The sequence below is a fragment of the Crassostrea angulata genome, chromosome 7 (assembly GCF_025612915.1).
Source record: "Crassostrea angulata isolate pt1a10 chromosome 7, ASM2561291v2, whole genome shotgun sequence".
NCBI lineage: Eukaryota > Metazoa > Mollusca > Bivalvia > Ostreida > Ostreidae > Magallana > Magallana angulata.
In genome coordinates, this window is record NC_069117.1 from 37,120,662 (window position 1) to 37,143,320 (window position 22,659).

General features: G+C 32.1%; 1 protein-coding gene across 1 annotated transcript; it reads left to right on the forward strand.

Annotated features, from left to right (window-relative positions):
* Positions 1 to 1,448: 1,448 nt before the first annotated feature.
* LOC128192044 (tyrosine-protein kinase Tec-like) lies at positions 1,449 to 21,967 on the forward strand. Its single transcript, XM_052864456.1, has 18 exons — positions 1,449 to 1,587; positions 3,945 to 4,182; positions 9,552 to 9,650; positions 10,185 to 10,284; positions 11,793 to 11,921; positions 12,792 to 12,928; positions 13,189 to 13,253; positions 13,394 to 13,453; positions 13,875 to 14,006; positions 14,794 to 14,915; positions 16,631 to 16,705; positions 16,997 to 17,061; positions 17,402 to 17,505; positions 17,635 to 17,723; positions 17,874 to 18,072; positions 18,414 to 18,532; positions 18,613 to 18,773; positions 19,726 to 21,967. Exons 2-18 carry the CDS (start codon positions 4,048 to 4,050, stop codon positions 19,813 to 19,815), a joined length of 1,881 nt encoding a protein of 626 aa, XP_052720416.1. The 5' UTR covers positions 1,449 to 1,587; positions 3,945 to 4,047; the 3' UTR covers positions 19,816 to 21,967.
* Positions 21,968 to 22,659: the final 692 nt, after the last annotated feature.

The following is a 22,659-nucleotide window of genomic DNA, read 5'->3' on the forward strand; positions in this document are numbered from 1 at the left end:
GTTTCATGACTGTAAAACTATGACTATAGTTTATGAATGTAAATTATAGTTTACAGATGAGAATCTATATCTATCAGCATAATCTATTGTTACATTATTTGCAGACAGAAATACTTTGAATATCATTCGTAAACTATAGTTTTCAACCATTAAATACAGTTTAACAGATGAAAACTATAGTAAACGAATTGTTAAATATAGTTGACAAATCCTTACATATAGCGTATCGTTCATAAACTATAGTTAACAGTTAACTATAGTTTAGGGGTCTTAAACCTAGTTTATCAGCTGAGAAATTTATTCATTGTTAATCTATACTATTACATTGTATTAACAACTCTTAACTATAGAAAGAATGTAAATTATAGTTTACATTTAACAGCAAAATCTATTGTTAACGTTATTTGCAAACAGATAAACTTAAATTATCATTTGTAAACTATAGTTTACAACCTTTAAATTATATATCCTGGCGTTACCCGTTTTCAATAGTGCAAATTTTTTAACGCAATAAAAACTGTCCCAGGTTTTCCTCATTTATAATTCATTGTTTTATTAACAATCAGCAATCCCTCCCCCCCCCAACTTTTTCTCACAGTAAACATTTTTTTAAGATTTGCATATAAAAAAGTAAATTAAGATGGCATAACTATAACTTCATATAACATCAATTTCACTGTCAATGTCCTTCCTTTCAATTCAAATTTTTACAAGCTGCCATAAAATTGGGGGGGGGGGGGCAACTTCCTCGTAATTTACTTGTAATGGATCTTTGTCAATGGATGAGTTCATTCAAACCATTGCTGCCTTCATCCCCCACTTTTTTCTGCAGCAGACACTGTAACTTTACATATGAACAGATAAAAAATGGAAATGTCATGGATTCAATTGGATTCCCCCCCCCCCTCCACTTTTGTCGGAGAATGTAATAAATGAACATGAAAATAAAGAATTCTAATTGAATTGAAGTTACAATGAAAACTAATTTAATTTCAAGTGATTTAAATGTACAGGCACTGGAGAAAAAGACTGGGAATTTTTTTTCTGAAATCTGCACGTTACGTTTATGAATTTTATGATAAGCAGCGAAAATTAAAATTAATTTCTTATAACATAGTCTAATTGGTGCATGCATGCTACAACTGAATAATGTTGTATAGTCAGGCAAGCTTTTGGGAAAACTATTACTTGTGTATACATGGTATACCTTTGTTCTTTTCGGTTTTCCGTCCTTTGTGGAATGAAAGATGCCGAACCCGAACTTATTTCAAATATGTGTTTGTTATTATATCCAATCTTATTAGGTTTTTATGGTGTGTATTTGTATTAATATGATGCAGAAAAGCAACAACTAAAAGCCTGAAACAAATAATGCAACCCATTTATTGACATTTAACATTTATATTTTAGTCGGGATCAATAGTTATTATTTTTCGTTTTCTCCTCTATTTCTGATTTCAAGGGATGTTACTCTCACACTAAAACAACACTCTTTCAGATAAGAAGCCGTACATCCTTAAGGAAATGGTCTCAGCACTCAGTTTCCTCATGTTTATTGGATGGGATTGAATATATACAAGCAGAACAGTAAGTACTAATATTTTCTAAGATATTTTTTAATTTATAGATGCACTTGTTATAACACCAAATATTGACTATACACAATATTCACTTCCTGGATAAGTACAAGTTGCCAATAAACGTCATCCTGGTTGTTTAATCTCTGTAGGGTAGTGAGATTAAGTGTGATAATAAAAACATGTTCTCGTTTATTATACGGATAATATATATTTGTTGGGCGAAAAAATTTGCGTTATGATTTGTTTGACATGGCTTATTGGGGGTTAAGTATATCAAACTGTTAATATTTGTGCTGCATTTTATTGAAAACTAAATCTTCTTTTAAAACAATTTTGCTGTAGAGCATTTATTGATATACATCCTTAAGTAATACATGATAATGATACGCCAATTGATATCTGATTCCTTGTTATTGATTTGAAGTTTAATATTTGAAGTTAAATATTTACAAAATTTCAGAACAATTAAGTCCCCTATGCAGTCTGGGCGGACTCCGAAAAAGGAGTAAACTCCGAAAACGGAGTATTTGGCACCGTCATGCATTGCGATTTTCTCAACTTCTGTTTTGTAGCTAATGTAAATAATGGAGAGTTGCCTCCCTTTCCCGTAAAAACGTGATTGAAAAATAGATTGAAATCCTTCAGAAGCGTGAAAAAAAATATGGAAACGACTCAGAAATGATTAATCTTAAGAAAATACTTTTAAAAAAGTGGAAATGTTTCGGTAAACAACAGGAAAAATACATACAAATATTAAAACTCATACGTGGTCGACCAGGACTTATAAGATAAGAAAATCGGACTTCAAATTAAGACTTGGAAGTATGGAAATTGAAAATTAATTGTTGCACTAATGTAAGTATTCAAGCCTTTAATATAGATGATTTTTTTTTAAATACGACAAAATTACGATGTATACAAGGTTTTAAGAAGTGCCGACTTGGCGAGTCAGCGCGTGATCAAAAGAACGGTGTAATGACCACAAACGGGATAAAAAAAACTAACAGTAATAGTGTATTTCACACCATAGCACATAAATTATCTTTAATAATAGTGAAATCATGGAAAAAAACATTAATTTATTCACTTTATTGGCTTCGTCATCGGAAACAGAATTGACAAACTTTGACAGCAAATAAAATTTGATTTGCCCAACGAACGTATATTTTTGCCAAATACATTCTGTTGAAACATGTCTTATGAAGCATTTAAACGTATTTTCAGACCTGCATATGAATAATCCACTTTGCACAATCAATTTTCCTGAGTGCCCTGTTTTCACGTAAAAATGGGATATTTTGATTAACTGGGCATGCGCCGAACTCCTTTTTCGGAGTATTTTTTCTTTTGAGAAATCACTTCCGTTTACTCCGTTTTCGGAGTCCGCCCAGACTGCTATGTATTGTTTGACTTGATTATTCATATTCATTTTGAAGATAGATTATATGTTACTGCGATATTTTTCAGATTTTCTGATAAACAGTAGCTGTCGAACTGAAGCTCAATAAGGAAATTTGGGTTGACAGGCTGTGGATCTACAGTTCCATCCATAGAAAAAAAAACCTGTATATTTACTGCGCAGAAAAGTTGTGCATATCTTTGGACTAAGTTTAAACTAATTTAGGCAGATATTCTGTGAAATTTTCAACATTAAAAGATTCCTGAGACATTTTACTATATAGTTGTCATTACTTTACTTGCCTCTGAATATTTTTTAAACACCCTCAATATATAGCCCCATAAAGTGAAACAATGTGGATTGTTTACACTTTACAGGTCAAAAATGGTGACTCTTGATCTTAATGTTAAAGCAACATAATTCACTATCCTAGGTTGGTTAAATAAGGGTGTTTTGGAAAAAAAATTGGGGCAATTAAGTAAAGTGGTGAATCAGTAGTAAAAATTTTCAGGAATTTTTTGGCATGAAAATATTTACAGAATACTTGTATATTCCTAAATTAGTTTCATAAGTCCAAAAGCGTTTGTGCACTGTATATGCAGTTTTTGTATGGATGGAACTAGCTCCATGGTCCATCAACCCGAATTTTTTATGGAGCTTCAGTTCTGCAGCTAGATAAACACTTAATTAGAGATTATTTTTGATTTCTGTCGCATCTTTTTTTTGTATTTTTTATTGACGCCTATTTGTAATATTAGACAGGTCTTGTCTTTTATTGATAATATATACTTAATTAACTTACAAAGACACTGTAAATAGATTATTTCTAAAAGATTAAGAGTTCTAAGACTTATTTGACATTTTAATCATTGACCCTGAATCCATAGGTGTACATTTTCACTAATAATTATACATAACATTTTGAATTTCTTTTTCAGAAATATTTTCATTTTTTTATTTTTCAGTCATGAAAATGTAGTCATCTTAACAAGAAAGCATAAAATAACCACATCCCAGTAGTAGAGAAAGTGTTTTGTGACTAGTAATAAAGGAATTATCTGTATAGCAATGGGGGAGTCAAAGAAGGACTTTATGATGAAAAGGGCCATGAATAAGGGCACCTTCATTAGTGCTTCAAACTACAAGAATCGCTGGTTTATCCTAGATGACCAATTCCTCAGATACTTCGACGGAACTTTAGATGTAAGTGCATTATCTTGTTAGATTCATGTAAAATTTTACCTGCGAGGCTAAAATAAATTATCATCATGCATCATTGAAATACGTACCCCCTGCTGATAAAATTTCATAAGCAAAAATTTAAGAACTTTTTTTAATTGAAGAAAAAATGACAAGAAAAGAAATAGGCATTAAATTTCTACTGTTTATTGAGATTTCTATTTTTACCAATTTTTATTAGTTTATTATAAACTTCCTGTTTGAAATATAACAGAAAAAAATTCCCTCCCTCCCTCCTGGGTCTGGAAACCTCCAGGCGGCAATTCCAAACAAAATATTTTTAAAGGATGGTCTGAACTGATTTACCTACTGTACATGTAGGTATCTTCTCAGAGAAACAGGATTAATAATATTAAAAAAAAATAAATGTTATCTTGATGTATGAAGCATTTACTATGGAGTTGTGCAAATAACAATGCCTGGAAAATCCACATTTACTGTACACATATAATAAATTAATGATAACAGTTATCATATGATTATATCCTCAAAAATGAAATCACAATGAAAGATTTTGAAGCTTTGGGGTTGCTAGTTTATATCACATGGAATTTTTTTTTTGGATTTGATTCAGTTTTGCTGAAAACTGAAGCAGTACTGCCAGTATACATGCACTTCAGGATTTATCTACTGTATTTAGAAGAAATTATTAGATTAAACATTCCTCCTTTTATGTAAGTCTAGGCATTTGGACAGAGTTTTTGTCACTAGACAGATTTTCTTGAGAGTTATAATTCTGCAGCTAGAATATGTTATTTGTTTGACTTGCATGTTTACTGGTAATTACAGTTCACATTAATCACAAACCACTACAGTTTTGCAGTGACTTGATATTTGAGCAAGTACTTTTTTCATCAACAAGATTTGGCTTATAAATGGTCTAGGCTATACAATGTTAAATTTTAAGAAAATGAGACTAATTTTTCACAGTATATGTCAATTATATTCTTTCATGTTTGTTCTTTGTGGGGTCACTGAATAACAGTCTTTTCAAAATTATATTCTTCATACGCCTTTGTTTTAATAACATAATGTTAACAACATCCTGGTGTATAGTCACAACATCAGCCAATTCAGCGGTTAAAATATTGTGAGTCTGGACAGGTCAGACATGTTTGGGTTTATTACGGTATACACCATTTGATGGGGAAACAACAAAACTTGATGTAACAAAAACTCTTGAGCACCAAAATTGCTATCAGATGATTGATAAAGCATTAAGAGAACTATAACTAGTCTTGGAAGTGGATATAGAAGTGAGTATTGAGAAGTGAATGTAGAAATTTGAATCTTTAGTAAGGGATGAATTATATTTGAAAGGCTAGTGCTTTGAGGTCCTACCAGCAACAAATCAGACCAAAAGAGAGTGAAGAAATATAAATTTGATTAAGGAATAAAGAACCACTCTTTGAGTATTAATTATGTCATTGAGGTGATAATTTTGGACGGAGCTTGCTCAAATAAAATAATTAAAGCCCAAAGGGCTTTAAAATAGATTTGAGCACACCCAACCAAAATTATCACCTCAAATTATTCAAAGAAGGATTCCTTAATACATGTATTCATAATATTAATATACGTAATTCATTAGATATTTGAATTATAAAGGCAAACTCCGCCTGCGCCCCAATTATACGTCATTTGAAATTATTGGACTGTATAGTACAAAATCGATACGCAGAGTTATCGCAGGCAAAGACACTGAAAAATTTGGTAATAATTTTTGGTCAGGTTATATGATATTGATATGTACCAAAATAGAGAAATTTTTTGCCTCAGGTCAGCTTGGACTTCTTGCGTTACCTAGGTTGGGTCTCAATTCATATTGAAGTGAAAATGTGTTTATTTATTTTTTAACTTGTTTTTTACTCCAAGCCAGCTATTTGCAGGCAAAAGATGTTCATTGTGTTTTTATTATGAGCAAGGAGACTTCAAACACAACTTATCCATTACCCTTTAGACAGGCTTATACATGCATTTGATGCTTGGATTAGGCACAGTTGATGTTGAAGTGAAAATGCATTAAAACTTTTAATAAAATCTTGTATTCTAGTCTTTGGTATTTATCAAGGAAACTGAGTGGTGATAAGAATTATGCAAGGATATCTCTGGCTCATTTAATCTTTAAGAGTGAAAATGCATAATTTTTTTCCAAAAATTATCTATTCTGTTCCTTATAAGGTAATTTAGCAGATAAACTTACTCAAGAGCATTGTCTTAAGCACGTAGGGCAAATAAAAAATGTTCCTAATAGATTGTTTTCAGATCAATTGCCTTAATCCAATCATTTGATTCTTATTTTGTATGTCTTTTTTTTAATTCATGAATTACCAGTAATTTAAAGGTTTATTGTATAGACCTGCTTTTGTGGATTTGATATTATCAATATTAATTAAAGACTGTTTTCGTAATTCATAGATTTGTGGTGGGGGGGGGGGGGGGGGTCACCAACAAATTAACCATGATATTAAAATTGAGCCATACTCGTTAGTTTTATTGATTCCTTAATAAACAACTCAGATTGAACAGATCTCAGTCCTGTAATTAAGTCATTATAAATAAGCAACCCCAAATCATGCACTATTATCATCCCCCTCTTCTTCATATGTATTGATTGACTATTAACATCTTGAATATATTTTCATTTAATTTCATTTTGGTGACTTACAAGCTAGGCCCTTCAGTCTCATGTTTAATCGTTTCAGGTATGAAATCACCAAAAACTGCATCAATCAATAAACAAACTTTAGTGTTTACATGACCTCGTTATTTTGTGATTTCTCATTTACAAACTGGTTGGTATAATGACCACTGGCAAATAATTTTTTCAGCTGAGAATATCAGAATGATTATGTAAAGATAAATTATAAACAGATGCGAGACACAATAAAGGACTAAATTATATGAGAAATATGTGTATTCATCGATCAATGATGATTTTGCTTAACTCACAAAATTTTCTTGCATTCAATTAAAGTATCAGCAAATTCATCATATATCTAAGTTCAGCAATCTTCAAAGAATTTTAAGAATGTTGCATTGGGAAAGAAAATAACTATGTTTCAGTGTAAAGTGAGAATTCATTGAATGCATTTTTATGTATATACTAATAATAAGACGGTATTTCTGTTCAAAGAAATTCAGTGAAGATTTTAGAGGTTAAGTAAACATATTCTAATCATATCCATCATAGACAAATACACTAAGCCAGTGGTACAAACTTTGAAAAGATAATGTGTGTATATTGTATGAATACCTCTCTTAAAATTGGTTTATTGTTTTGACCTTTTTGATAACTGAAAAATCAGTTGTGTACAAAAAAAAAATATGCCAGAGAGATAACGTATACATATATAATGTAGAGTTCATGCAAATTTATAAATAAAACTACAGCAAATCAGATGGTACATAAACTGAGAAACATGGAATGCATGTATTGTGTATAATGTGATCTTCATCAAATTATATCCTATCTTGGAGTGTTACTTGAATTGATTGATCCAACAAACCCAACATGGTGAGATTGTAAAGCCACGAAGTCCGATCACACAACCAGTCTTTGTGCTTTCTAGTTAATCAAGATGAGTGTACATATATAAAAGCTATTATGCCTATATTTGAAGTACGTACACGATACATTTTTCAACATTTCATTTACATGTAAATCTGTCCTATAATTTAACCATGGAGTCAGTCATGATGATATATATTAAATTTATTTCATGTACACACTTAGCCCAAATGTGGCGTCTAAAATAAATTATTATCCAGTGCCAGGTTCAACAGGAAGAATTGTACAGCTAATATTACAAAATAGGACTAGAATTCAAGCTGTTCATGTTTGCATATTATACATGCTGTTTGAAGGGTGGGGTGTTCTTGTCCAGATCTGTGTAATTTTTCAGGGAGGTTAGGGGTCGAATTTGGACAAGAAATAAACTTACTCTTTTGAAATGAGCATCTGAGCATAATGAACCCATATGATATATAAATACAATCAGGTATTTTGCATTGATGTTGAACAATTTAATGTCAGAAATTCATATTCTTCTACAGACTGGGGCCAACTCTGTCAAATTTTTCATCCACCTACGAGAAACTGAAGCCCTTTAATTAACATGATATATAAGCCAAACATGCCACTGTTTATGAGGGATGTTTCAGTACATGTAGATGGAATTGCTTTGGGTTTCTGAAAATGATGCTACGATATTAAAAGAATGAAAAACTTCAGTCTTTTAAAATTTTGTCACTAATAATGTGACTGAATGAAATTTGGTGATAAAGTAGGTCATACATATAAGTCTGTATATAGTGAACAAGGAAGCGGAGGGCCCAGGAAGCTGTCTCTCTGTCTTCTGTGTATTATGATGTTATACATACACAGCTAACATCAGTGCATGCATCATCCTCTACTCATGTAATTTATGCCTTTTATCAGGAAATAGAATATTCATGCATTATTTGGATGAATTTAATCTTAAATTACATATATCACAATGATAGCTGGTTTATTTATTTAGTACTTATTCATATTGTACCCTGTGAGAGAGACTACAAATGTTTCCTCTCCTGTTATTTGTTTAGTCTGTAAGTTATACATGACTGTATAGTTTCACTTTTTCTTTACTATTGAGCTCACCTGGGACTGTGATGAAAAAATTGTTGACCTCCTTTTTTTAATTATTGACATATTTATACCCCCGCTCCGAAGGAGAGGGGGTATACTGTTTTACCCTTGTGTGTCTGTCTGTCTGTATGTCCGTCCGTAACAAAAATTTCTGTCGCATTTATTTCAGCAACTATTTATCGCAGATGCTTGAAATTTTTACACAGTGTTTGTTAAGGCATGCCATATCGTGGGATATATTTTTGTACCAATCGGACGTCAACTTCCTGTTAAATGAGTACTTTGTTTATTTTAGCCAAAATTTTCAAACAAATTTTCCACAAAGATTTCTCAGCAGCTATTTATCGCAGATGCTTGAAATTTTAACACACAACGTTGTATTTGTTTAGGCATGCCATATTGTGGGATATATTTCTGTACCAATCGGATGCCAGCTTTCTGTTAAATGTTGACTTTGCTTATTTTGCATATTCACATCAGAGTGGGGGTATCACTAGTGAGCATTGGCTCACAGATATCTTGTTTTAATCATTTTATATTTCCTAGAAACATTGAATAAATATCATCCAAACTTGGCAAATTATAGCAACCTTGTCTTGTAATAAAAGCACCAAAAATTGTCCAGACCCCTTGATTTTATACATGCATGTTTTGCCATGTTAAGCATTAATTGTTTCATAATTATTTCTTCCATGATTTACAGAAACAAAATAAAGAAAAGGGCAGGGTTGAGTTACGAAAAATCAAAGCAGTTGAGACTGTAGATGACTTTGTTTTGGATAAGAAATCCAATGTATTTCAGGTATGTGTGATATATATTTAAATGTTCAACTCGATCTTTATCAAAAAGTCCAAGCTCTTGTTAAAATGTTCTATAATATAATATTATAGAAATATAGCTTTCCTTCAAATAACACATTTGAAGTCAATTGTGTTATAACTTGTAAATTTATTGTACCAAAATGTCAAATTTGAATAGTGAAGGAGATTAACTAAGTTTGAGTACTGTATACAGGGTTATTTTCACCTCATTTAAATTTCGCCGCTCTACACTTGCAAACAGTTTCACTCTAGCTGTCCTGAATTTGCTATGACACAGTTGTGTTGAAAGGAAACTGATTTGAGACATTGGAATTCGCCCAGTCTTAAATCCACCTTCTGACAATGAAGGTGAAAGGGGCGAAAATAAAACGGGGACGAATATTTCCCTGTATACAGAATATGACTGTATGACCCAGATAATCATAAAAATATGGTAGAAAAAAGTATGATAGATGTAATCAATATTTGCTTTTGGACTGCACATATATTGTTTATAATCTGACATGTGTTTCAGGTAGTCCATGGTTCCCCGAAGAGTAGTGACATATTAACCTTGTATATTGTTGCAACAAATGATGCTCAGAGACAAGACTGGGTCACACATCTCAGGAAAGGTCAGTAATGGATTGCTGGCTGCAGGACTTCAGTGGACTCTGTAAAATGAAATTTGCTAAATCAAAATGCATGCATCTACAGTTGTGAAATTAAAATATTTAACGTACAGCCCTTCTTTCCAAATTTGCCTATACATGTATTGTGTATCTTGTGATGCAAAATACCAATTCCAGTCATAATTCTCAGATGTACAGTGGCTGGTCAACTACTAAGTCACTATGGGCCATTCTTGACCAAACTTGCATTATTGGTGCATCATATATATGCAAAAAAATGATTCAGATTTCAATTATTGCTGCAGCAAATGACCTTTATGGGTGTATATTTGGATGACCTTGTTTAAATTTAGAACAAGTAGGTCAATTCCTGGAAATTATTTGCCTTAGCTTGACTAAATTTGCAAGGATTAAAATTAATGTATTTACATTCAGTGTATATTTCCTCTTGTGTTTGCATTGGAAATCTGCGACATTCAAGTTACTATGAATACACTTTAAAAAGTACTAATTCATGCGCCATGAGCACAAATATAAACGTCACCAAGTGTTTTGAGTATACACATATTTATTTTTGTAAGATTAAATGAAACGTTCAACCTTACATAACCAATTTGATTTATTATACTTTCATGTTAAATACTGAAATCTGATTGGTTTAGAGGCAGTTGATAATTAGTTCTATTACCCTTGGCGTTAGCAACACACTTAGCAACGGGTAACACAACGAATTGTTACATGCGCATAGATTATGCACGTACGGTTCGCGGTAGAATTCACGTCATTTCTCTATAAAAGCAGTAAAAAATCTCTTAAATTAAGACATTCAGTATAATAAAATAAATAATGCCTGTTTGGGAGGATAACAGTTGAAATTGACACCCCTCGAAAACCATTGTCAACCGACGCAAAGCGTAGGTTGACAATCGTTTTCACATTATATATTTCTTTATGAAATTAATTAATTGATCGCAAAAAGGAACAAAATTTAACCAAATTATTGTTAAATTACATCAGTACGTTAGCCAAATGAAACAGCCATATTGTCTGCTATGGGAATTTGTGTCTGATATTATCATGTTTATTTCGTGCAGTCCTGGTTTTTCTTGGGTCGCTGTATGTTTCAACCAATCAATAAATAGGGTGTGTACAATTCAGGCTGGCTTTTTCTGTATTACTATGAATTAACTCTAAGTTTCCGTAAGAAATAGAGGGAATCATACTCTGTAGATGTAAATAATAAGGCTATTCATATGAATGGGTATATGACTTTGATACTTATAGAATTATAACGTGAACCTGATATGAAAGGTCATACATTGCCTTTGCTAGAAATCAATAAATAGCTGAGCATGTACAATTTATTTTGATAATATATGGTCAATATATTACTTGAGACTATGCGGTTTTAACTTAAAAAGATACGTATGTTTTCAGAGAAAAATATGCTTAGTAGCCTAAACACTGGTCTATGTGGTCTTTGTATTCGATGATCGCACTATGTTTTGTAGCTGCTGAAAATGCTGAGGCGACATTTATACCAAAGTATCACAAAGGGGTATGGATTAATGGCAGTTATACTTGCTGTAACCAGATTTCAAAGAATGCCATTGGCTGTGAAGTAACTTCCACAGAGAGAGGTAAAATTAATGGTATTTTTTTCTGAGTGACTTAGTGCATGTACATGTATTGCAATATGTTGTACCGTCAGGCTGGTTTCTCAAACCTATTTATGTCATATCTGTCAAGTAAACTGTTCATAATTAATTTACCAAGTACCCCTCTATTCATTATAATTATATAAATTATGACCAATTTGATTATCGCTTTGTTTTGAACAATGTTTTGTGGTCAGCTCTTACCCACCTTTAAGGCCTCTTTTTTCATGATAACTGATTCCCCACTCATAAATTTCTTGATCTTTGTGTCAGAACCAAAATAAAGCACTGTTTAACTATCACACTGGCGTCGGAAGCAAATTGAAAGTGGGGGGGGGGGGGGGGGGGGGGGGGGGGGACTAGACTGATCCTCAGAAAAAATATTGAGAGAAAAAATCCTAATTCCCAAAATCATGAAAATCCTAAGGGGGGGGGGGGGGGAGGAAGAAGGTAAACCCTATACTTCCAAAATAAAAAAATTTTCTGGCCATAACATTTCTTTTCCCAAATCATAAAAATCCTAATCCGGGGGGGGGGGGGGGGGGGGGGGGTGGGGGATTGGGGGTCTAGTATGCCTTTGACTCCAACTTCTCAATATTTCGAAGGTACATTAAGAAACAATTAAGGAACTGCGAAAAAAAAAGTGGGGGGGCTGAACCTTCTATTCTGCTATATGCCTTATGGTTAGGTCTAACTTCACAAAAGTGGGGGGGCTAAGCCCCCCCCCCCCCTTCCCCCCGGTTCCGACGCCTATGTATCATTATCCTTGGAGTTAACCCAAATCCTATCATATCATGAAAAGGCAATGATAATGAATTGGGTCTTTCTATTGTTTGTTTTGTATTTATGTAGAGTTTGGTGGTGTTTCCTCAGCCCTTCCCCCACCCCCTTCCATCCCTCTCCCATCACCAGAGCCCACACCCAAGAAGGTGGTGGTAGCAGTTTACAACTTTTCACCCACAGAAGATGAGGACTTGGCACTCTTGCAAGTAAGTTATTCCTGAAAAGACTGACAAGCCTGATTATATACAGGACTTACAGAAACCATATCAAATGAATGCATCTTTGAATCTCCATCTTTATACAGTGAGAAATAGGACTTCAAAACTTTAAGGCTGCTGTTCATAAGACCATTTTCAAATGAACTTATAATATTTAAATTGAATGAATTCTGGTGAAAACATTAATTCATTTTGAACATTCAGCTCATTTCAATCGATATCATTATAGTTATACGTTTATCATGCAGGGTGAAGAATATGAGATTTTGGATGACTCTCGAGAACACTGGTGGCGAGCCAAAGACAAGGATGGGTATGTGTATGGATGATGAATTTGAAGGCTGATTGTGGTTTTCATGAACCCACATTTAAGAGACTGTGCTTTATAAATTAAAAACAACAGAAACAAATACATACATGTAGAAAACTGAATACCATTGTTTGCCATTGTAGGAGATCTGGTTATATACCATCAAACTACGTCAAAAAGAAATTTGATCTAGAAATGTTTGAGTAAGTATTTTCATATCAAATTCTATTTTATTTCAAATGGAAGCCTTTCTGTATCTGCTACTAAAATTATTCTGGGTACATGTATGTTCTAAAACCTTCTTGCAATTTACTTCTTCTGAAGGAAAATTTGAAAGTCACTGAAAGTACTTTCGACTGATATTTTCTGTTATCAGTTTTAAGATTCAACATATTGAGTAACATTTGATCATCAAAAATATATGAACTGACAAATTAAGTAGAAAGAAAATACAATCTTATGAAGATAAATCAACAATCAATTATTAATACCTCTATCCCCTCTTCTCTTTCAAGTCAAAGAAAAAAAACCTATTATTAATATTGAATCTTCTGTAGCATTCATTGAATGGTTATATGGTGGTGTGTGATCTACATGTAATTCTGGGGTTTTTTTATTTGTTAGTTGGTATTATAAGAATTGTACACGTGAAAGAAGTGAGGCCATACTAAGAGAGGAACAGAGGGAAGGTTGTTTTCTGGTGCGTGAATCAAGTGCACCCGGCATGTTTACATTATCCCTACTTACAACAGAAAAGTGAGTACCAATTTAATGTGACATCTGCAAAGGTATTATAACTATTATTGCATTTGTAACTCTGCCTATTTAATTAAGGAATAAGGAATCATTCTTTGAGTATTATGAAGTGATAATTTCGGTTGGGGCGTGGTCAAATCCAATAAAGCCCAAACGGCTTTATGATAGATTTAACCATGCTCCGACCAAAATTATCACCTCTTAATATTCAAAGAATGATTCCTTATTACTTATATTTATATTATTTCCAATTTGTACACTTTAAAGCAACATTATTTTAAAACCACTATTTTTTTATGTAGCACATGCTACATGTATGTATTGCTATGCGGCGAAAGCCATTACCGTTTTTCGGTTATGCTATAAGACACGCCCATTTTGTGTCACTCATGTTTTATGAAGTTATTGGGTTTTGGGTTCAAAATTGATTCATAATGTTATCACAGACAAAGACAGTTGAAAATGTAAATATTATTCTTTAATTCTTGTATGGGTGTATTTTTGTTAGGCACTCTCTGTTCCTAAAATGATGGTAGAAAAATGTGGATTTTATCAATTTTGCAATTTGTAAGATTGTAAATTTGTAGTGATCCAGTCGAGTCACAGTCTCTGTGAAAGCACCCAGCTATAGATATATACATTAATAACCATAAAAGTAGTGCATGAGAGAAACAGAAATTAATTATTGTTTTGTTATTAAATTATAATAACTGCCCATGTTTGATAATGTTTTTCCTTCAAATGATCGAAAATTCCTTCCTACATGTATCTGAATTAACTGTTTCAGTGATGGACAAGTTCGTCATTATCATATAAAGAAGAATGACCAAGGATACTATTACATAGCAGAAAAATACGCATTTCCTTCAATATCTGAGCTTGTGCATTATCATAAACACAATTCTGCGGGTAAGTTACCATCATAAAGTCTTCAACTATCTACATGTAATGGCTGTAAGTGACATGTTTTACTTAGAAAATTCTTTTAACTAAGGTACATGTAATCTAAGTCAATTGAAGCTTTTTATGATCAAAATTTGTCCAGTTTTTTTTGCAGTCATCACATGCAGCATTATGTTTTCATCTTCTCTTGAAAGACTGTAACACTTCAACCAAATTTTGAATGAAGTTTACATTAATATTGGGATATGATATTGTACAAACTCAATGTCAAATAAGATTGACCGTTATTGTAGATTTGATCATGTACATGTACCAACTCCATCTAAAAAAAAAAAAATATGCACATTACATAACATCCATGTCACCACCTTTCAAAGTGCAAACTACAAATAGACATACTTTGGATAAATTTGAACCCACTTGTGAATTACGTCCCTGTGTGTATTTCCTTAATGGCTGGCTCATTGAATGTTGTAACCATGTAAACCAAGTCTCTGTCTTAGAGCTTTAGTTTGAGAAATGCATTGAGAGAGGGAAGTCCATGGTTCTGATCCGTCATCATCCTTAATTTCTTCCCTTTTACCTTTAGTATATTTATCCACTTGACAGTGTGTACTATTTAAACATCGTTTAACATATTTTGTCACCAAATGTGTCCATTTTTAAAATCATGCATTGCTATGTTATACAAATTCCTTAATTAATTTCAACTGGCATTTTAACTTCATCCATTGCATTTAAATATGGTATGCTGCAAAATACTCAGAATTACAAGGTACTGAAAATTTCTCAATTAGGGTAGATATTATTGCAATGTCATATGTAAAAAAAAAAAAAAAATTAGATTAAGAAACAGATTAAGAACACATTTCTAATGAGAATGAGGACTTTAATTCCTAAATACCTGGGATATTTGAATATTGAAGCCTCTCAAAATCTTCTAATTAACAGATTAGTAATAGTAAAAAAATTGCCTACAGTGTTTGAAATGATTTTACAGAAAACCGTATTGGAAATATACTACTAACAATAAAACTCGAATAGTACGAACACATATATAGCGAAATTTTGGATATAGCGAAGGTTTTTGAGTCCACAGTAATACATGTATTGTTAACAAATCTTTGCAAAATTTTACGGTTATAACAAATTTGGATTTACAGATATAGCGAACAGATTTTGAGTCCTGTAGCGGTTAGTAATGACAAAATTTAACACTTAAATTTTATAACGAATTTCTGTACGATTTAAAAAGTTTGCACTACGATTCAACATAATAGTTTGAATGAATTTATTTTCACATAAATTCTTCAATTTACAATCCAATTATAAAAGGTATCCAAAAAATGTATTTTCCTTCTAAGCCTCAATTAGCAAAAATTGTAGTCTGGTGAAAAAACATGTATTTAGTGAATTTGCTAAAGATATTACATGTATTATGAATTCGTAATAATTCCTAATAATGGATATAACAAAGTAAATTCATTGGTCCCTAGGACATTCCTATAACCAAGTTTTACTGTACATGTATTTAGAAATGAACAGAATTTTAATTCCCATCAAGCAAATATAGAAGTATTAGTTAATTTTGTGATGATTGAAACCAAAACCAAAATGGGATTATCATGGCACCAGTAAGTAGTGTTTGTTTATCACAGGAGATTTTAAGATACTTTTAGAGCAGTAAATAATGCTATTATATTTGATATTTTGATTGACAGGGCTTGCTACCCGCTTAAAATCTCCGCCCACAAGAAGTGGCACAGCAGCTCCTGCCACGGCAGGCTTTAGTTCTAGTAAGTACTGTTTGTTTGTCTGGAAGATGTCTGTAAATGCACTTTGATAAATGATGATGATTTTTACAATCCACGTACTTTTAAGCTACATGTATTATTCATTTATTCACTGATATTAAATCTTTAAAAGAATTCAACAGAAATGCTAAAGAAAAAAATTCACTTTCTGTAAAATACCAATTGGAAAGTAGAATCTTGTGCTTAGATTTTAACATAACCTAGGAGAGACTCGGTCCCAATTTCTTTTTTATGAAATTTGGTGAGAATAATTTCATAAATGTCATGTTACAGGTAAATTTGAGATTGACCCATTAGAGATTTCTATTGGAGACCAGCTTGGGGCTGGTTGCTTTGGAGTAAGTATGTTTAGCATTGTGGACAAGATTTACGTTGTAGTGACGGTTTTGCACCAAGTCTAACCCATAAATCTATCTGAAATTTAGCATGTTAAAAGAAAGGATGTTTTGACTTCTGAATTGGGGTTGGCCTGTTAAGTTTTGTTTTAGGTCGATAAATTGGGTTTTTAAATGTGATTTGTAATTCAATTAATAACATTTGGAAAGATTTTGATTTAATAATTTTCATTTGATAAATATTTCCAAATGCTTGTACATGTAATATAATAATTAGTTACTTCCCTTTGTCATTAGCCTCATCCCAAGTGTGCTCTATAAATACATGCTGTTTGTGTTACAGACTGTTCACGAAGGTAAATGGCGTGGCAAACGTGTAGCTGTAAAGATGATGAAAGAAACAGCCATGTCAGATGAGGGTTTTATTGAGGAGGCTAAAACCATGACGTAAGGACATTTCAAGTTTTGAATGATTTAATAGTGTTTCTCTCAGTTATATACTCCCCCTAGCTGACTTTTGGGGAAGATTGAGTCTTATTTTGTACATATGATACATTTTCATTTATCCATTTTTAGACAATTAAATCACCAGAATTTAGTCCAGCTTTATGGCATTGTAACCAAGAAGAAACCACTTATCATTGTTACAGAACTTATGCAATATGGTAAAAAAAAAATTTTTAAGTATTCCTTTGATTTTATGTTTAGATATTCATCTGAAATCAAATATTTTCCCATAAAAGGGAAGGAAATATGTTCATTTTTAGTTTATTTCTTACAAATTGTGAATCTAACCTCTTGTTTTGTTTTTTTAGGCTCATTGCTTTCATACTTACGGAGACATAAAGCTCGCTTGTTGGTTAAGACTGCAACTTTACTGGACATGTGTTCACAAGTTTGCAATGGAATGGCTTATCTAGAAAAGAGGAAATTCATACACCGTGACCTGGCTGCCAGAAACTGCCTGGTGGGACAGAGCACAGTAGTCAAAGTGGCAGACTTTGGACTGGCAAGGTATATCATTTGTATATTATGTATTTGAAGTAATTTACAAGACTTAGTGTAATTAAGTGGAGTACATGCTTATGTAGTTGCATTTGTTCTTCAGTATCTTATACATTTATATAATGGCTATGAGGACAATACCAAGTTTATTTTCCATGGAGATGCTACTATTTCCTGCCACAAGGGGGTGCTTTACTTAGCAGTGCTCTTGTTATGTTTGAATTAAACCTAGAAGAAACTAAAGAATGGTGCAGTTTATAGAGGCCTAGATTGATAGGGCACATGATTTTGCATTTAATGGATTATCACTATTTACATATATCATTTGCTTTACTACATTGTAATTACAGGTATGTGATAGATGATGAATACACCAGTTCAACAGGGACCAAATTTCCTGTCAAATGGGCACCCCCTGAGGTTCTAAGCTACACTCGCTTTAGTAGCAAATCGGATGTATGGGCATATGGTAGGAAGGTTTTTAATGCTGCAAGTACGTGTGGATTTTTTTAACAGTTTGTAAACTGATCCTATATAAATGTATTTCAGGTGTTTTGATGTGGGAAATATTTACTGGTGGAATTATGCCATATGATAAAATGAAGAATGTGGAGGTGGTAGATTACGTATGCCATTCTAGACAACGATTAGAAAAGCCAGCTTCTTGTCCGGAGAAAATTTACAAAGTCATGCTTCAATGCTGGCAACATGTATGTATTTGATTCTTTTGTAGTTGTGTCATTTGGCAAAACGTATAATTACAATGTATTATTTAGCCAGTATTAATATTACTGGTTTTATCATTCCAGGTATGTTGTACCTTTATTTGCATGATTGAAAAATTCCTAGCTCACTAGTTGCCTGATATAATAATTCTAGAAATCATAAAAACATTTAAGTTCACCTGCACATGACCTTCCAGGTGAATTTGCAACCAAATGTATTTGTTTGAGTTAACCAAAATTTTGCACCTCTCATTGAGGTGAAGACTTCAGCCAGCTTTCTGAAGATGGTGATGATGATTGTCTCCCTTGATACAGCTCGGTTGGATAAGTTTGTTCTATCAAAACGCTGATTCGTAAAGTTAAACTTTATTTATAGAGCAGCATATGCTTAGCTACCCTGTAAGTAAAATGATAACCTTGCCTTTGGGACTTAAAGTGAATATTTTACTAGTCTGGTAGCTAAATTATTGTCAGAAACTATAGTTGCAAAATACTAGTTTAATTTTATTTTGACTCGAGCAATTTTCCCTATAGTTATTATTATTATTAATTATTACATGTACTGGTATTATGTGCTGAAATTCACTTGTTGAAATAAATATATCGCTCATGTATTTTGTAGAATGCATATGGGGTTCTATTTTAACTTGGAAATCCATGTAATATCATCATAAAGTATGCAAAAACCATGCCACCACCACCCCCCCCCCCCCAAAAAAAAAAAATTGTAAAAAACATGTATGGTTTTTGTATTATTGTTCGTTCACTAAGGTAGAATCACAGTAATTGATTTTATGGGGTAATAGGCCTGTGTGAAAAGGCATGTTTGTACTTCCTACACAACTTAGAGTACATTCTGATGAAAATAAATCAATTAAGAAGCACTGCTCCTTATGTACAATATAAAGTAATCGCATGTTGTTTTTTTCTCTCACAGGAAGCAGACAAGAGACCATCATTTAGTGATTTATTACAGCTTTTAAGTGGATTACTTGAACAAGGGAACTATCCATATATTAGTACATAATTGGTTTGTGATCTCAACAGATTTGGCATTGTTGAATTGCACGTGAACCTAGCTTTATTCTACAATAAACCAGTATTTATAGAGGTTTTCTCTAATAATTCTTTTAATGGATAATTTCAACTCTTTAGCATGTTATTGGTTTCCATGACAATCCTACCAAAAAGTTTTATGCTACCGGTACTCTCTGAAAAGCTTGTGTGGAAACGAGTTTATTCACTGCAAAATAATTGTTTATGCACATATTTGCATTTCTGTTATGCAATCTGTATAACAAAAGTTTGCAAAAGCTATACTAAGCAATTTTTTTTTTTACATTTTTATCTACACAAGTTTGTTATTTTGTGTAACAATCAAGTTTTATAAAAGAAAAAAAAAAAGAATTTTGATACTTGTAAACAGTGCTTCCCCACAGTACAACTGTTAACATGACATTGTTCTTCCATATTTGTTTTTTTAACTTGTACTTGTTGTAATATTGACTATATTTTTTGATATTGATTGCCATTCTGAAGTCAGATTGAACTTCTGCATATTCAAATCATATACATGTATTTAAAATTTATTATGTGAAAATTATGATCTTTTTTATATGCTTTTTTTTTGCAAGTAGATTATTAATTGTCTGCTAAGTTTTAATTGGGTATCAATCATCATATAACACATCATCATACCAAATACTTTCATGTACTTCATTTGTGAATTAGAGGGGCAGGGTGTCTTTCTTTTTAATCTGTATACATTATAGTAAGTCAGTTCATATAAAGTAAAATTTTAGCAATGAAGAAGGGCTTGAGTGCCTCACTTCTTCTGCCACCTTCTTAATCGCAAAAATTTTACTTGATATAAATTTACTATTACTTTTCTTCATAACTGTGAAGTAACATTTTCATGAAAAGTTTAATGTAAATGTACATGAACAAATCTCAGTTAAGAACTTCGAAGAACAAAAAGCTGTGGTCAGTTAATCATGATGTATAAATATACACTGAGTTTTACTTTTTCTATCAATTCTTTATGATATGGACATGTTTTTAATCTTCATATTTCTATGTATGAATATTTTCATTATTTTTTTTTTTGACTGAAGAGATTTTTTTCCCGAAACATTGTAATGATGATGGGGGAATAAGGCATATAAAATGCCTATACATGTATCAGGATGGATAAGATACTGAAAAATATCGACAAATCTGATAATTCTTTTACAAAAAATAACCCTTAAATAGGTTCAATACTTGGAATATATTGGTTTTAACTGCTGTATCTGTACCAAAATCTTCAACTAGTATCATTTTTTTTAGACCCTCAATGCCATTTTTTTATAGAGTGGATCTGTTAAATATATTTTTTGTCTTAGTATAATTAAGGTCAAATAGAAGTCGAATCATTTTCAATCAACAAAAACTTTGAATGATGATCAATATACATTAGAAATAACATTTTGTATCCCAACAATTGATATTTTAGGAAAATAATACCAATCCATAAATTCGTATGCAAAGTCACGTATAGCATTTACATAAGGCATTTTGTAGATACTGAAATGGCTCAGTGGTTGGAGCATCAAACCTTTGATATCTCTTAAGAGCTAGGCATTTTGGGTTGAAGCTTCGATACCATCAAAACTTGCATCAAATATTTTCTTATTTTCTTTGTGTCATTTGAAATTAACCGACTTTAGTAAGAAATTATGCTTTTGCAAAATTGTATTATATTATTAAAAGATAAATTTTGGTGGGAAAAAAACCCCTTTACAAATTGTGTTTTACGATTAAACCAATGGGCATTTGCACCATCTTATTCCCCCATCTTCTTTATCTAAATTGAATCAGTTGAATTAAATCAGTTTAATTATACATAAATGTTTATCGATTAATAATGCACAAAAGATGTGCAAGTGTAATGCCAGGTAGATTATTCATTTCATGTTTCATTTGTACATGCAGTATTTGTGTAGATTGCCAGATTTGATTTAATGCTGTGATTTTAGTTAGAAAAGTTTCATGTTACATCACCTGTTGAGTATATCATATATACGTGTATGCTGATAACTACTTGCAATACCAACATTCTTTCTTGAACTGTTATAGTAACATTGTTAATTTATGTATTACTTTATGATGCAAAATAATATGAAATTTCATTGAAGTTGTTTACTAGTATTTCTAGCCCTAATAAACTTCCATATAAAATTCATTGACTGGAAGCCAAGATTAGAATTCTAAGAAATGAACCAGTATTAGGATATTGGTCCACTTAAATCAACCATTTTTGAGCTCTCTTTTTGTTAATTAACCTATTTATCAAAGGCAGGATGTACAAATATTAATTGGAAAATAATAAATCACGCAATTGCTAGATCCGCACCTTCATTTTATAATTTCCGCCAAATTGTCTATGAAAATTATTTTTTTTTGTAGGAGGGTCTAAAATTCCCATTAGAATTAAGCTTCTAGGAGGCAAGGAATGTATTATTTTAAAACAAAGCAGTAGATAGGCATTGTTAAGATTTGAGCTCCAAGCTTTTAAATTTAGTAATTAAGGTCTTCCGTTTCCAACGGAAGACCTTATTGTTTTCGTTCGGTTTCTTTTTCCCTATTATTATTAAGGTCTTCCGTTTCCAACGGAAGACCTTATTGTTTTCGTTAGGTTTCTTTTTCCCTATTATTATTAAGGTCTTCCGTTTCCAACGGAAGACCTTATTGTTTTCGTTCGGTTTCTTTTTCCCTATTATTATTATTATTATTTTTCTTTTTTTTTCTTACAAATTTTGTGCACGCGATTTCTCAGAAACGGCTCGACCGATTTTCATGAAACTTTCAGATATGATAGATAGTGATCTAA

Coding starts and splice junctions, on each gene's coding strand:
- LOC128192044 (XM_052864456.1), top strand. CDS start 4,048: ATGGGGGAGTCAAAGAAGGACTTTATGATGAAAAGGGCCATGAATAAG. Junction 17,062..17,401: donor TTGGGGCTGGTTGCTTTGGA/GTAAGTATGTTT, acceptor TTTGTGTTACAG/ACTGTTCACGAAGGTAAATG. Junction 18,073..18,413: donor GCAGACTTTGGACTGGCAAG/GTATATCATTTG, acceptor TTGTAATTACAG/GTATGTGATAGATGATGAAT.